This window comes from Leucoraja erinacea, chromosome 5 (genome assembly GCF_028641065.1).
Source record: "Leucoraja erinacea ecotype New England chromosome 5, Leri_hhj_1, whole genome shotgun sequence".
Lineage (NCBI taxonomy): Eukaryota > Metazoa > Chordata > Chondrichthyes > Rajiformes > Rajidae > Leucoraja > Leucoraja erinaceus.
This window is the reverse complement of record NC_073381.1, coordinates 93,690,255-93,706,884: the sequence shown is the minus strand read 5'-3', so window position 1 is coordinate 93,706,884 and position 16,630 is coordinate 93,690,255. Positions and strand designations below refer to the sequence as shown.

The following is a 16,630-nucleotide window of genomic DNA, read 5'->3' as shown; positions in this document are numbered from 1 at the left end:
TATACCCACGACTCTCTAAGTGAAAAACGTACTCCTGGGGTTTCTATGAAATCTTGCCATTCTCACTTTAAATCTATGTCCTCTCACCCTTGATTCCCTTGCCCTGCGTAAAAAACCCTGTATGTTCACCCTTTGTATTTGCCTTGAGCACCTTACCTCATGCAGTTCAGTGAGAGTATGAACTAATGCCATTTTTCCATTGGGATTAAGGAACGTGGAACATTTAATTAACAAAATATATATTGATATTTGTATATAAATATTTCTGATTGCCTTTAGTTGTCAGAAGCATTCAGAGTATTTTGACAGATGTGCAGGCTCAGCTGTCACAGTTATTCTCCACCTTTTTGTGAGGGGTTTTGTTCACCTGTCACTATCCCTCCCCCCAGAGCCATCATTTTATGATGCCATGACATGAAGGATTGCATCTACACCCAACTCTAAGGGAATGGCACAAGGAAAATGTGAACTTTTCCAAGTTGAAAAGATCAGAGTTAATGTTCAGGTCGAAGACTCTTTGTCAGACAAGTCCAACCATAACGTCACTGTCGTAGATCTGCATAGCACAGTAATGGGGCCCTTTGGCGTACTGTCCTCATGTCACCTGTTGTGCACCTATCTACACAACTCCCATTTATTTGATTTAGGTCCGTAACCTTCTAATCCTTGGTGATTCAAGTGCTTGTCCAGATGTTACTTAACTGTGATAAGAGTCTCTGCCTTCACATTTCCCTCAGGCAGAACACTCCAGATTTCAACCATTCTCTGTGTGAAATATCCCACCTCAAATCCCGCTCTCACCTTAAACCCATGCTCCCTTGTTTCCGACCACCCCTACCATGGCAAAAAAACTCTATCTGCCATATATATGCCCCACATTTAGTTTAGTTTAGAGATACAGTGTGGAAAGAGGCCCTTCGGCCCATCGGGTCCACGCTGACCAGCGATCCCGCGCATTAACACTATCCTACACATACTAGGGACAATTTTTAGTTTACCAAACCAATTAATCTACAAACCTGTATATCTTTAGGAGTGTGGGAGGAAACCAAAGATCTCGGTAAAAATCCACATACAAGAACATACAAACTCCATACAGACAGTACCCGTAGACAGGATCCAACCCAGGTCTCCAGCGTTGTAAGGCAGCAACTCTAGTGCTGCGCCACTGTTTCTTCTTCTTATCGAGTCCACACATAAGATTAGAAGTTGTTCAGCCAGAGCTGAACACAATTCTCGGCATCTACATACAATGGTGTCTGTCTTGTCGCTTCTTGTGCGTGGTGGTGGAAAGATTGGTGGAAACAGGGCTGCGACATGAACGCTCTTTCCTTGACCCCACCACTGTGCCGTCCTTATTTTACCCACTTCCATCAAGTCGCCTACTCAGCTTCCTCCATTTTGGGGAAAATAAACCTAGCTTATCCAATCTCTTTTTCTAACTTAATTACTCCGAGATAAGCAACATCCTCTGCACCCTCCCCAGCACAAGAGCATACGTACTACATAGTGATCTGTACACAATACTTCAACTGTGGCCTAATCTGTGTTTCATAAAGTTCTAACGTGATGTCCCAGGTGTTATGTCCCACGTGCCATATGCCGACTTCAAAATCTAATGTAACTAAGCTATCGATAAACTTATATCCTGTTCTTCAGCTCCCCTCGAGCACTATCATTTAATGTACATGTTCTACCCTTGCTCACCCTCCTAAAATACATCCCCCTCAGGAATTATACAATGACGGGTCTTTGAACTGAAATTTCAACCTGAAACATTTGCTCTGTTTCTCTCACCACAGATGTTGCCTTATCTGCTGAGTGCTCCGGCATTTTCTGTGCTTATTTCACATTTCCAGCACCTGCAGTTTTTGCTGATTTTTATTAACAATGACGTCCCTTTTTTAAATTCTGAATTATTATATAATTTTACATTTCACAGCTACTGTAGTCAGATGAAGTCGGATCCCTTATCCAGCCCAATTTTTCCATTTCTTTGCTCACCTTCGCTCTCCAGATTCTTCTGATCTTGGAGTTCAATCCAACTTCTCTCAATGTTATTGAAGCTAGAGGAAATTATCTTCACCTCAGAATCATGGTCAAGCTCGTGCTCGAGGTCTTTGGCGAACTTGCGCATTGCTTGAGCCAGCAGCCCATCAGTCCAGGTCATGTTGTGTGGGTTCAGATACCCAAAGAGCTCCCTGAGGCTGATGGACTTGGGATTCAAAGTGAAGGTTTCCACTTTGCCTCTCTTAGCGTGGAGACCCTACAGAGGGGGCAGAAAATATTTCAGAAATATTGAAAGGTCAGAAAGTGTCCTTCATCCCTGGCATTTGGGATGAATCCTTCAACATGTGTTTTCATGGCATTATTATGAGATTTCAGCACCAATTTTAAAGAGAGCCCGTCTTTAGGTGACCTTGAGAAGTTGGTGGTGATTTGCTACAGAACACAACAAACATACACCAGCATGTTAGTGAGTAACATGTTCCAGAATTTAGATCTAATGACAATGAAGGTCGATGATCTATTTCCAAGTCACTGTGGTCTGGAACTAGGCAGGGACAACTAGACATGATGTTTTCAAGTATCCAGTTCCTCTACTTGCTACAATTGCTCAGAATCACCCCTTACATTCCACCTCAGCATTGCCTCTCCAGCAATACATTGCTCCTTCCCACTCTGGTACACCCTTAGCACTGCCCCCCACCTTGCGGTGCTCCCACAGCCACTGCCACTCCCAGAGGGGGGAGGGTCGGGAGGGAGAGGGGTTTCTCCCTGTCGGTCTGCTCCTGGGCCTGGCCAGGATGGCCATTCGCGGGTCCAGGCAGCGGGTAGCGGACGGCCGCACCGGGGTTGGCTGCCTGCCACTTTTCCGGGCCTACGTCCGTGTTCGCGTATCCCTGGAGAGGGCGCGCGTGGTGTCCACGGGAACTTTGGAGGCCTTCCATGAACGCTGGTCGCCGCGGGAGGTTGAGTGTGTTGTTGATAAAGTTGGCGATATTTTAATCTGATGACCGTTTTTGTCTGTAGACTGTCAATATAGGCAGCCTTTGATTGTGTACATACTGTGTATGTTTATTTTTATTTTCTGAATTAAAGTATTTGTATAATAATTTATTTTTAAAGTGCGGTTCTCCCTCATCACTGCCATTCCCACAATGCAGTGATCCCTCGTCACACCACCTTCCATGGAGTATGACTTGAATTGAATTGACTAGGTCTTAGCTGCCCTGCATGTAACAGTTGTTTGAAAGTAAACAGAGCAGATTGTTGATCTTACATGCTACTGAAGGGGTATCAGCAACTCCTGCTAATTGCTGTAAGTGTGATCAACAGTATCTTGATGAATCCTTCAATTTGCCATTAATATCAGGTTTTGGCACTGATTTTAAAGAGAGCATTTATTGCAAACACAGCAAACAGTTGGGAAAGTGGAAACAAAATGCTGGAAAGTGGACACAAAATGCTCAGTGAGACAGGCAGCATCTCTGGAGAGAAGGAATCGGTGATGTTTCGGTTCGGGACCCTTCTTCGGACCGAGTCAGGGGAAATGGAAACAAGAGATATAGATGGCGATATAGAGACATTGAACAAAGAAATGAAAGATATGCAAAAAAATAACATTGATCAACAAAACAGTCCATTGTTAGCTGCGGGCTCAGTGAAAACGAGTTATACATTAAAACTCACCAGGATGCAAGTGAAACGAGTACAATGACTAGGGTGGGGGAGCGATGGAGAGAGAGGAGATTATTATATTACTGCAATCAAGGGAAAATGGTTGAGAGAAAGGTAATTTTCCAGGGTATAGAAGTTTCAAGCAAGACAGGAATGTAAAAGAGGAGGGGGAGGCACACTTCTGATTAGTAAAAGTGTTACAGGATGTAGAGGGAATTCTAAGGTACAGGTGTTGGTATACTTTCATACAGGCAGTGACTGTTTAGTGATAGTCAAGTTAGCTTTGTGCAGAAGAAATCTAGTCTCAATAATTTTGATTGAGTTTTTTGAAGCGGTAACTAAGAAGATCAATGAATGCCGGGCAGTAGATGTGTACTATATGGACTTCATTAAGGCATTTGACAAGGTCCCACCTGGTCGGCTGGTCCAGATGATCTGGGTAATTGGATCCAAAATTGGCTTGGTAATAGCCGGCAGAGGGTAGTATTGGAAGAATGCTTTTCTGAATGTGTCTATGTCTAGTGGTATACTACAGGAATCAGTGCTGGGATCTTTGCTACATGTGAAGTGTATAAACGACTTGGGTATGAATGTAGGAGGTAATAGCAAGCATTAGTAAGCTTGTGGAGGACATAAAAAATAATGGTGTTGTGGATAATAAGAAAGGTTTTCGAAGGCTACAGCAGGAAAGAGATCGGATGGAAAATTGGGCAGAGAATTGGTAGATGGAATTTATTCCTGATAAGTGTAAGGTAGGTCATATACCTGTACAATAAATGGCAGGGTATTGAGGAATGGTGATGAACGGGGAGACCTTGGGGTCCAACTCCATAGTTGCTTAAAGGTGCTACAGTCGATTGGGTGATGAAGAAGACACATGGCATGCTTGTTTTATTAGACTGAGGCACAGAATATAAAAGTTGCAACATTTTTCTGCAAAGTCCTCCAATCTAGGCACTATCTCAATGAATCTCCTCTGTATTTTCCGTGGCTTAATCCCATCCTTCCTAAGATGTGATGACCAGAATTGCTTAATTACCAGGTATGGCAAAACCAAAGTTTTGTACAGATTCATTGGGATGGTGCTTAGATTGGAGGACTTTAGTTATGGTAAGAGACTACATAGGGGGGGGGATTTCCCTGGAGTAAAGAGTGTCACAGCTAAGTCACATTTTTTCCTGCTACAAAAGTACCAAAAACAACACAGCATATGTTTACGGTGAAAGGATTTGAGGAGAAAGATTTTTATACCTGTATTGCACTCCAAGAGGAATGGGTGGAATTAGATACAATTACTATATTTAAGAGGCATTGAAATATACATTTAAATAATCAAGGCATAGAGGATATGTTCCTACTGCAAGCAAATTAGTGTAGCTGGGCAAAAAGGGCCAACTTAGACTTTGTATGCAGATGGGCCTGTTTCTATGACTATGTGCCCAAGGCCCTCTCCCTCAGTCTCTGATTCCCTCTGCTATGCCACTGTGCAGTATATAACCTTGGTAAAAAGGTGATACACTTCCTGACCTAGGATGCTGTCTGTGCACAGTTTACATGTTCTCCCTGATATTCCTCTGAGTGCTCTGGTTTCCTACCACATCCTAAAGATAGTAGGTTAATTGGTCATTGCAAATTGCTCGATAAAATATAGACAATAGATAATAGACAATAGACAATGGGTGCAGGAGTAGGCCATTTGGCCCTTCGAGCCAGCACCGCCATTCAATGTGATCATGGCTGATCATCCACAATCACTACCCCGTTCATGCCTTCTCCCCATATCCCTTGAATCCACTATCTTTAAGAGCTCTATCTAACTCTCTCTTGAAAGCATCCAGAGAACTGGCCTCCACTGTCCTCTGAGGCAGAGAATTCCATAGACTCATAACTCACAAATTAAATGGCTTACCCCTTTTCTTAAACTGTGGTCCCTGGTTCTGGAATTCCCCAAATTCGGGAACATGTTTCCTGCCTCTAGCATGCCCAAGCCCTTAATAATATTATATGTTTCAATCCCCTGTCATCCTTCTAAATTCCAGAGTATACAAGCCCATCCGCTCTTCTATTAACATATAACAGCCCTGCCATCCCTGGAATTAACATTGTGAACCTATGCTGCACTCCCTCAATAGCAAGAATGTCCATCCTCAAATTTGGAGACCGAAACTGCACACAAAACTCCTGTACAACTGCAGAAGGACCTCTTTACTCTTATACTCAACTCCTCTTGTTATGAAGACCAACATGCTATTCGCTTTCTTCACTGCCTGCTGTACCTGCATGCTTACTTTCAGTGACTGATGAACAAGGACCCGCAGATCCCGTTGTCCTTCTCCTTTTTCCAACTTGAAACCATTTAGATAATATTCTGCCTTCCTATTTTTGCCACCAAAGTGGATCTACATTATTCACATTAAACTGCATCTGCCATGCATCTGGCCACTCACCCAACCTGTCCAAGTCACCCTGCATCCCCATAGCATCCTCCGCACACTTCACACTGCCACCCAGCTTTGTTTCATCTGCAAATTTGCTAATGTTACTTTTAATCCCTTCATCGAAATCATTAATATTGTATCGGACCTTGCGGTATGCCACTTGTCACTGCCTGCCATTCTGAAAGGGACCTGTTAATCCCAACTCTTTGTTTCCTGTCTGCCAACCACTTCTCTATCCATGTCAGCACTCTACCCCCAATACCATGTGCCCTAATTTTGCGCACTAATCTCCTATGTGGGACCTTATCAAATGCTTTCTGAAAGTCCAGGTACACTATATACACTGGCTTTCCCTTGTCCATTTTCCTAGTTACATCATCAAAAAATTCCAGATGATTAGTCAAGCATGATTTCCCTTTCGTAAATCCATGCTGACTCGGACCGATCCTACTACTGCAATCCAAATGTGCCGCAATTTCATCTTTTATAATTGACTCCAATTTCACCTTTTATAATTCCCTGTTTTCTCTCTCCCGCCTTTCTTAAAAAGTGGGATAACATTAGGTACCCTCCAATCCACAGGAACTGATCCTGAACCTATAGAACATTGGAAAATGATCACCAATGTGTCCATGATTTCTAGAGCCACTTCCTTAAGTACCCTGGGATGCAGATCCTGGGGATTGATCAGCCTTACGTCCCATCCGTGTACCCAACACCATTTCATGCCTAATGTGAATTTCCTTGAGTTCCTCCGTCACCCTAGATCCTCTGGCCACTAGTACACCAGGGAGATTGTTTGTGTCCTCCTTAGTGAAGATGGATCCAAAGTACCTGTTCAACGTCTGCCATTTCCTTGTTCGCCCTTTTCAGTCTTCAAGGGTCTAATTTTGGTCTTAACTAATATTTTCCTCTTCACATACCTAAAGAAGCTTTTACTATCCTCCTTTATATTCTTGGCTAGCTTACCTTCATACCTCATCTTTTTTCCCCGTTACTTTTTAGTTATCTTCTCTTGCTATTTAAAAGTCACCCAATCCTCTGGCTTCCCGCTCATCTTTGCTATGCTTCTTCTCTTTTATTTTTATACTGTCCCTGACGTCCCTTGTCAGCCACAGTCGCCCCTTACTCCCCTAGGAATCTTTCTTCCTCTTTGGAATGAACTGATCCTGCACCTTCTGTGTTATTCCCAGAAATACCTGCCATTGTTGTTCCACTGTCATCCCTGCTAGTGTATCTTTCCAGTCAACTTTGGACAGCTCCTCCCTCATGGCTCCATAGTCCCCTTTGTTCAACTGTAATACTGACACCTCCGATTTACTCTCCTTCTCAAATTGTAGATTAAAACATCATATTATGGTCACTGCCTCCTAGGCCAAGAGGGTGGGGTTGTTACCTTGCAACAGCTTCTCCACCTTAAACTCATTCATGCACAGGTTTTTGTTGTGCAGCCCTCTCCTCTGACTCGTGAGCCATGTCAGAACTCACCAAAATTGAGACTGCACAACCCGCCATCATCGTTACCGACGGGCCACTACCACCTCCTAATGGCTCCTTTACCTTGAGTTCTCTTATCAAATCCAGTTTATTACACAACACTAAATCCAAAATTGACTTCTCCCTGGTAGGCTCCAGTACAAGTTGCTCTAAGAATCCATCACGGAGGTACTCCACAAACTCCCTTTCTTGGGGTCCAGTACCAACCTGATTTTCCCAGTCTACCTGCATGTTGAAATCTCCCATGACAACCATAGCATTACCTTTACGACATGCCAATTTTAACTCTTGATTCAACTCGCACCCTATATCCAGGTTACTGTTTGGGGGTCTGTAGATAACTCCCATCAGGGTCTTTTTACCCTTACAATTTCTCAGTTCTCTCCATACTGACTACATCTCCTGATTCTATATCACCCCTTGCAAGGGACTGAATTTCATTCCTCACCAACAGAGCTACCCCACCCCCTCGGCCCACCTGTTTGGTTTTTCGATAGGACGTATACCCTTGAATATTCAGTTCCCAGCCCTGGTCCTCATGCAGCCATGTCTCTGTAATTCCCACAACATCATATTTACCAATTTCTAACTGAGCCTCAAGCTCATCCACTTTATTTCTTATACTTTGTGCATTCATATAGAACACTTTGACTTCGGTATTCACCTCCCTTCTCACCCCAGTCACTATTGGCTCTGACCTTACTCTCTTATTCCTTCTTGAACTTTCCCTCCCATTAAATTGGGAGTCTTTTGTAACTTTTCTTGCACTCACTTTCCCTTTAACTCCAACTTTATACTCCCAATTTGTCAATCCCTCCTCCCCACTATTTAGTTTAAACCCACGTGTAGCACTAGCAAACCTGCCTGCCAGAATGTTGGTCCCCCTCCAGTTAAGGTGCAACCCGTCCCTTTTGTACAGGTCACCTCTACATCAGAAGACATCCCAGTGGTCTATAAATCTAAATCTTTGTTCCCTGCACCAGCCCCTCAGCCACACATTCAGATCAGCTATGTCCCTGTTCCCCTATGTCCCTAGCATGAGGTACTTACTGGAAGCAATCCAGAGATAACCACCCTAGAAGTCCTGCTTTTCAATCTTCTTCCTAACTCTCTAAACCTCCTTCGTCTTCTTCCGGACGTCGTTTGTGCCCACGTGCACCTTCCCTCTCGGGAATGTTCAGGATTTGGTTCGAGATATCTTGACACCAGGGAGGCAACAGACCATCCGCGAGTCTTGTCTGCCACCACAGAATCTTCTGTCCGCACCTCGGACAATGGAGTCACCCACCACTATGGCCCTGCCTGACGTCGGTCTCGTCAGTCGAGTCTCATCGCTAGGATTGGAGCCACCGACCTGTCCGCCGCTCGGTCTGGAAGCGTCGTCTGCCCCGACAGCTCCCAAAAGGGGGTACCTTTTTCCATTTGGCACAGCCACTGGGGTCCCCTGCACTCCACGGTTACTCCCCTTTCTCACAGTCCCCCACCTTCGCTCTTCCTGTATCCTTGGCGTGACAACCTCACTGTAGGTCCTGTCCAGGACACACTCGTTTTCCCGGATGGTCCTGAGGTCATCCAGCTGCTGCTCCAGTTCCCCAACACGTTCGTTCAGGAGCTGCACCTGGACACAATTTCTGCAGGTGTAGTTTCCAGAAGCACCAGTGGTGTCCTTGTCTTCCCACATCCTGCAGGAAACCCATTGCTCCAACATGCCTGCCACTTCTTCAGAAGACAAAAGTCACAATTTCTAACAAATGTAGCCTCCTTGCCGAAGACTCTCGAGCCAAACACTCGCACTTTTCTCACAAAGCTGTTCCTTCGACAAGGCCGCTCCTCTTGAGCAACCTTGCGTATATTGGCTGATTAATTGCCTAATTAGCCAATTTACTAATTTCTGCAAATTAAATTCCTCAGCCAATCCCTGCACTCCTTCACGTGTTGCCGACCTCTCAGCTAATCCTTAGCCTTTCCCTCTGACTTGCCAACTTGCAGCCAATCCGAGCTCTCGCTGCTACTGGCAGTTCCTTCTCTCCTACCTTCACAGTAGTCTGGGGACTTTATGAGAATGTGGGGAGAATAAAAATGGGATAAACGTAGTGTAAATGGGTGGTCGGTAGTGCAGACTCATTGGGCTGAGTGGCCTGTTCCATGATGTGTCTCTCCATGGCTAACCTTCAAATTCAAAGCTTTTTAATCTGCTTGTGAGATTGGGGTGTAGAAGATCTTTGGTTTACGTTCAACAGCACTTTCTTTTAACGTTTACACTGAACAAATCGTTTACTAACCGAAGATCGTCTCCTTTCACTCGTAGGTTCGTGAACAAGGCCTGGGAGAATGACAAGGGCCTTCTGTAGGATTGTTCTGGCTACCGTCTTACCCCCGCAGGAGGGGCCCACCAACATCACACCATGACGCACCTGTGGAGATAAAACCTTGAACCTTAAAAGATAAATGGGGAACTCAGATGAGTGAAAGAAGGAGCGGAAAGGAATAGGGGGATGGGTTGGTGGGAGAAATATGTGCACACCAGGGTGGGGGGGGGGGGGGGGGGGGGGGGGTGATGAAGATGGAGAGAAGGGCAGCTGGGGTGTTACTTGAAATTGGACAATTCAATGTTGATGCTGTTGAGTTATGGGCTACCCAAGCGGAATATAAGGTGCTGTTCTTCCAGTTTGTATGTAGCCTTGCTCTGGCAGTGGAAGTGGCCGAGGATAGAAAGTTTGGGAAGGAAATGGGAAAAGCTGTTAAATTAGTTAGCAATTGGTGGACAAAGCGGAAGTGTCACCTCGTCTACACTTACTCTCGCCGATGTAGAGAAGGCCTTATAAGGAGCATTGAATGAGGTTGGAAGATATGCAAATGAAACTCGGTCTCATCTGGAAGGGCTGTTGTGCTCTCTGGATGAAAGTGCGAGAAGAGGTGTGGGACAGGTGTCATACCGCATGCAGTTGGACTGCAGGGGAAAGTGCCTGGTGAAGGGGTGGGAAGGATAGAGTGAACTAAGAAGTTGTGGAGAGACTGGTCTCTACAGAAAGTGGAAAGGGACGGGGATGGGAAGATGTGACTGACGGTGGGATCGCAGAAGACTGCAGAAAAATCAGGGAAGGATGTGTTGGATGTGGAGAGGGGAGGACCAGGGAATCTCTATCCTTCTTCCGTCTGGAGGGCGGGGAGAGAGAGCGGATCTGCAGGGAACAGGAGACACGGGGGAGGGTTTCATTCACAACCATAGGGGGGGGGGGGGGGGAAACCCAATTTTACTGAAGAAAGAGGACATATTGCATTTCCAGAAGTTACCCAAGGTTGTGAATGGCGCCAGAGAAATTATTTGTAATACAAGAAATTTATCTCCTGCAGTAACATTTAGGCATCGCCCAGGTAACCCAAGTCCTAGTTTAATTTTATTCATAGCCATTGAGTAAACTTGGGTGCTTCACTTCATAAACAGGTCTGGTAATGAGCTGAATTTCTAGTCTTACTTCTTATAAGGGACTATACACATTGGGGAAGTAGATAATTATCTATGCTTCAAAGAACTGAACGTTAGGAAAGACAGGAATTAAGCTGGTGAGGTGAAGGATTTTACCAGACTTGGCCATACCAGAATCTGACTGTACAGTTGGATTATCTTCTCCTCTTGACTTGGCCATTTCTGGAAGCCCAGATCGACTGTTGCAATATTTATTGCTCTCTACAATGAATGCACAAAAATAGAAATGTTAAACATAGTAACAGTGGATGGTGTATATATACAACTTCTTAATCTTATCTCTTAATCTCTGATTCTAAGGTGCACCCTTGCTCTCTCACCGGCAGGTTCCTGGAAAGCCACACTCATCGCCAAATTAGTGAACCACATTTTTGTGTAAACATTCTTCCACAAAGCTCACAATCTCACCTAGTTGGAGGTCACCAGTTTCCGGTTTATTTTTCATTAACCAATCCTTAATTCGCACCAGTATTTTACTGTCAATTCTGTGCGTCCTAATTTTAGATTCATAGAGTTTAGATTCATACAATCATCAGTACGGCACTCCCTGGTGCCCAGCCATTCATTGCTTATGTCCTAGCCAGGTTTAACTTCCCAAAAAAACATTGGCTCACAAAGTTAAATTCTGTTACTATTTCTCTTATCCACTTTACCAGTTGATCTAAATTCTGACCTTAGACAACTTTCTTCATTGTTCACTCTAGCACCAATTTTGATGTCATCTGCTCAATTGTTTTAGTATGACCCACCGAGTCCACGCCGACTATTGATCACCCATACACTAGTTCTATGTTATCCCATTTTTGCATCCTACGCACTGGGGACAATTTACAGAAGCCAATTAATTTACAACCCTGCATGTCTTTGGAATGTGAGAGGAAACCGGAGCTCCTGGAGACAAACCACACTGTCAAAGAGGCAGCAGCTCTCCCACCACAGCATTATACCAATCATGCCACTTGTGTTCTCATCTAAATCATGAATGTACATGATGAATAATAAGGGATCCAGCATCAATCCCTGTAGCACATAACCAGTTACAGGTCTCCAATCTGAAAAGCATTACCTCCTCCACCAAGCCAATTGTATATCCAATTTGCTATCTTACCCTGGATGCCATGTATTCTAACATTCTGGACTAGCCTGCCATGCGGGACTGCGGCGAAGGCAGCTTTTGGCACGCTTGCCTTCATTGGGAAGAGTATTGATTACAAACATTGGAACATCATGATGCATAAGGAAACTGTGTACCATTCTGATCGCCCAGTCAGAGTAAGAATGCTATTAATTTGAGAAGGATACAGAAGAGATTTGCCAGGATGTTTCCTTAGCTTGCGAGCTTGAGTTAGAGGAAGTGGCTGGGAGCTTATTTGTTGAAGCGTAGGAGGCTGAGTGGTGACTTTATTGAGGTGTAAAAGATCATGAGGGGCATGGATAAAGTGAACACCTGAAGACTGTTTCTCACGGTAGATGATCCTAAAACTAGAGGACATAAGGTGAGAGGGGAGATATATAAGAGAGAACAGGGGCAACTTTTTCCACGCAGCGTAATCTGTATCTGGAATGAGCTGCTAAAGAAAGCAGTTAAGGTGGATACAATTACTATTTTAAAAATACATTTGGACAGATATATGGATAGGAAGGATTTAGAGGTCTATGGAGCCAAATATAGGCAAATGGGGCTCGCCAAGTATGCCAAATTGGTCGGCATGGACATGGTGAGTTGAGGGCCTGTTTCCATGCTGTAGAGCTTTACGAGTCAGGATCCTACTAAAAAGAGAAACTCCAGCACAAACTCCTAAAGTTGATTTTATATCCCTAGATTTACTTTTAATAAATGGGAATGTAAATCAGTTAAATGTGTAGATAGGGGAGTGGCCTGTGCAGTTTTTCCACAGTAACCCTGGCACGGCAAAGCTTGAATATGGATAGAGTTTGAATGGTAATAGCAAAACATTAATCTTGAGAAACTATCAATATATGAGAAATGTTGGAGAGATCAGCGACCGAGAATTCTAACTCCCTCCACAGTGAGGGCAGCGCGGTGGCGCAGTGGTAGAGTTATTGCCTTACAGCGCCAGAAACACGGGTTCCATCCTGACTACGGGTACTTGTCTCTACGGTTGTTTGTACGTTCTCCACGTGACCTGCATGGGTTTTCTATGACATCTTCAGCCTCCTCCCACACTCCAAATACATAGAACATAGAACATAGAAAATAGGTGCAGGAGGAGGCCATTCGGCCCTTCGAGCCAGCACCGCCATTCATTGTGATCATGGCTGATCGTCCCCAATCAATAACCCGTGCCTGCCTTCTCCCCATATCCCTTGATTCCATTAGCCCCTAGAGCTCTATCTAACTCTCTCTTAAATCCATCCAGTGATTTGGCCTCCACTGCCCTCTGCGGCAGGGAATTCCACAAATTCACAACTCTCTGGGTGAAAAAGTTTTTCTCACCTTAGTCTTAAATGGCCTCCCCTTTATTCTACGACTGTGGCCCCTGGTTCTGGACTCGCCCAACATTGGGAACATTTTTCCTGCATCTAGCTTGTCCAGTCCTTTTATAATTTTATCTGTTTCTATAAGATACATACAGGTTAGTAGGTTCATTGGCTTGGTGTAAATGTATAATTGTCCCTAGTGTGTAGGGTTGTGTTAGTGTGCAGGGTTCGCTAGTTGGTGTGGACTCGGTGGGCCAAAGGGCCTGTTTCCGCGCCGTATCTCTAAACTAAACTAAACTAAACACAGCTTATCAGATGCAATGACAACATACGTTTCCTGTATACTTCAAAGACATGGGCCGTTTCAGCTGATACCTCAAGGTGAAAGAGTCACCGAGAAAATCCACATTTGCTGGTAGGATAAGCAATGCCGCATTGTGGCTCCAGATGCAGAAAGTTAGTTCTGATGGACAGACCACATTGTACACATGCCACAGATTAGGCTCCCGAAACACATGCTGTAGACTACCCGGAGCTTCATCACAGAAAGGGATTACCAGATGGGCAATCCTTGAAACAGTATCAATGATTGAAAGGTACAGCATGGAAACAGGCCCTTTGGCCCATTAAGTCTATACTGACCATTAATCACGCGTTCACACCAGTTCGAGGTTGTCCAACTTACCTCCCTATTCCCTACAAGTTAGGTGCAATTTGCAGAAGCCAATATAACCTACAACCCACACATATTTGCAATGTGGGAGGAAACCGGTGGAAATCCCTGTGGTCACAGGGAGTAAATGCAAACTCCACACAGACAGCACCCAAGGCCAGGATCGAATATGGGTCTCTGGCACTGTGATGCAGCAGCTCTGCCAGCTTCCCCACTATGCCACCCTAATAAAACTATTCCTTATTAATATCCCTAAAATTGTGGGAATCCTGGACGATTACTGAAGCTGGAAAAGGTGCACTGCGATGGTGCTGAGAAGATCTAGAACTTTGAATTCCTTTGTTGGTAGTGCACAAAGATTAGGTGTAAGTAACAGGATGAATGCACCACCTCACAAATTACCCTTTCAATTACCTCCTGCCCAGACTGTGGTAGAATCTGCAGGTCCCACATCAGCAAACTCAGAACCCTACAAACTAAAGCCCCCCCCCCACTATAATCAGTCTGAAGAAAGGTCCTGATCCAAAACATCACCTACCCATGTTCTCCAGAGATGCTGCCTGGCCCGCTGTTACTCCAGCACTTTGTAAACCAGTATCTGTAGTTCCTCGTGTCTAAACTATAGTGGGCAAAAGTCATCCTTGAGCTGATGGGACTGTGTGAAAAGAAGCTGTGTTGAGCGAGCTTGGCTGGAGGTACAATTAGTGTCAGTTTGTGGCACCATTGGAGGGCTTCTGTCAGGGTCTATTTTTGTGTTGTATGATTCACTTACTCTATCAATCAGTTTATCTCCACTGCAATGCAGTAATTAAATCTCTAGACAAAAGAGAGTTAGATAGAGCTCTTAGGGCTAGCGGAATCAAGGGGGTATGGGGAGAAGGCAGCAACGGGGTATTGATTGTGGTTGATCAGCCATGATCACATTGAATGGCGGTGCTGGGTCGAAGGGCTGAATGGCCTACTCCTGCACCTATTGTCTCTGTATCTATGTAGACAGTTTTTCTCACTTTCATAATTCTGATGAATGGTCATTGACCTGAAACATGACAGTTTATTTTCCACAGATACTGCTTGACCTTGCTTAATCCTTCTGTACTTACTGTTCATACCTCAGATTTCTAGCATCTGCAGTATAATTTAACTTTCAATTTTGCAGTACTTACTGAGGCTTGACTGTTGTGGTACACAATCTCAACATAACCTCTTTGCTCTTAGATTCTGCCGCCATTCATCAAGGAAAACATCAAATAGGCCGTTTCAACAGCAATATTGATCTGTCACCTTTCAGAACTTGGGTACGCATACAATCTCTATTCCCTGCACTGAAGTCCATTTGCCACTTTTCTGTCCAACTGATGAGTCTCCAATCCCTTCCTGCAACATGAAGCTTTCCCCTTTGCCGTTAACCAGACAATTTCTGTATCATGTACACAGTGTGTTTACATGCTTCCTACGTTCATGTTTAAATCAGTACTATAAATAGCAAGGAGCCAAGTACTAACTCTGGAACCACAATCGAAAGAGCTTTCCAATCACTAAAACATCAGTGATTTTCTTTGCTTATACAATGTTCACACTCTTTGCTTCCTGTCATTCACGCTTGGATCTCGTGGATTTAACTTTTTTGATGAGACTGTGTAGAACCTTGTCAAAAGCTTTGCTAAAATCCACATAACTTGCATCAAATGCACTGTCTTCATTGGTTTCCCATGTTACCTCCCCAGTAAATTTCCATCAATTATTCTGTCTTAGTCAGTTAGTGGGTGAGAATAAAGTACATAATTCACTTTGGTGGGATCTGCAGAGTCTGTCATAGTTGGGGGTGAGGTGCTTGGCGCGTAGCATGGGAGGTGGTCTGCTCCTTCTGCCATGTGCTCTGGGTTTCTGTTTGCTCCCAAACATAAATCTTGAGGTTTACAGAGTCACTCCAGATGTGGGGCAACAGAGTGGCACAATTCGTAAAACTGTTCCCTCACAGCTCCATTAAGTCAAGTTCAATCCCCACCTCCGGTGTTGCATGTGTAAAGTCGGAACATTTCCCTATTTACTGTAGGCACGGTGCTCTGATTTCCTCCTGCAGATTCGTAGACCAGCCAGCCACCCATTTGCACCCTAGGTCAGCTAGAGGGTTTGGTTCTGTATCACTTTGTCTATAAGTATTTATTTATTTATTTGGCATCTGTCTTCAACAGTCAGGGGCCAGGGGTTCCCATGAGTGTGTGTGTGTGTGTGTGTGTGTATGTGTGTGTGTGTGTGGGTGTGTGTGTGTGTGAGTGTGTGTGTGTGTGTTGTGTGTAAAATGATCAGTGTGCATGTGTGTGGTGTAGATAGTGTGTGGATATAGCGGTAAGGGGAGACCTGAGCAGTTTATAGCATGCGAGTGCATGCGGGGGTAGATAGTCACAACCTTAA

The 16,630-nt window shown here is 44.5% G+C and overlaps 1 protein-coding gene across 1 annotated transcript in view; it reads right to left on the bottom strand.

Annotated features, from left to right (window-relative positions):
* Nucleotides 1-16,630, bottom strand: part of LOC129697686 (dynein axonemal heavy chain 6-like) — a 415,092-nt gene that overhangs the window by 165,756 nt on the left and 232,706 nt on the right. The window contains exons 36-38 of the mRNA XM_055636395.1: nt 11,215-11,304; nt 9,899-10,030; nt 2,005-2,266 (exon numbers count right to left, since the gene is read on the bottom strand). Of these exons, the coding sequence (XP_055492370.1) occupies nt 2,005-2,266; nt 9,899-10,030; nt 11,215-11,304 (484 nt within the window). The remainder of the gene's footprint in view (nt 1-2,004; nt 2,267-9,898; nt 10,031-11,214; nt 11,305-16,630) is intronic.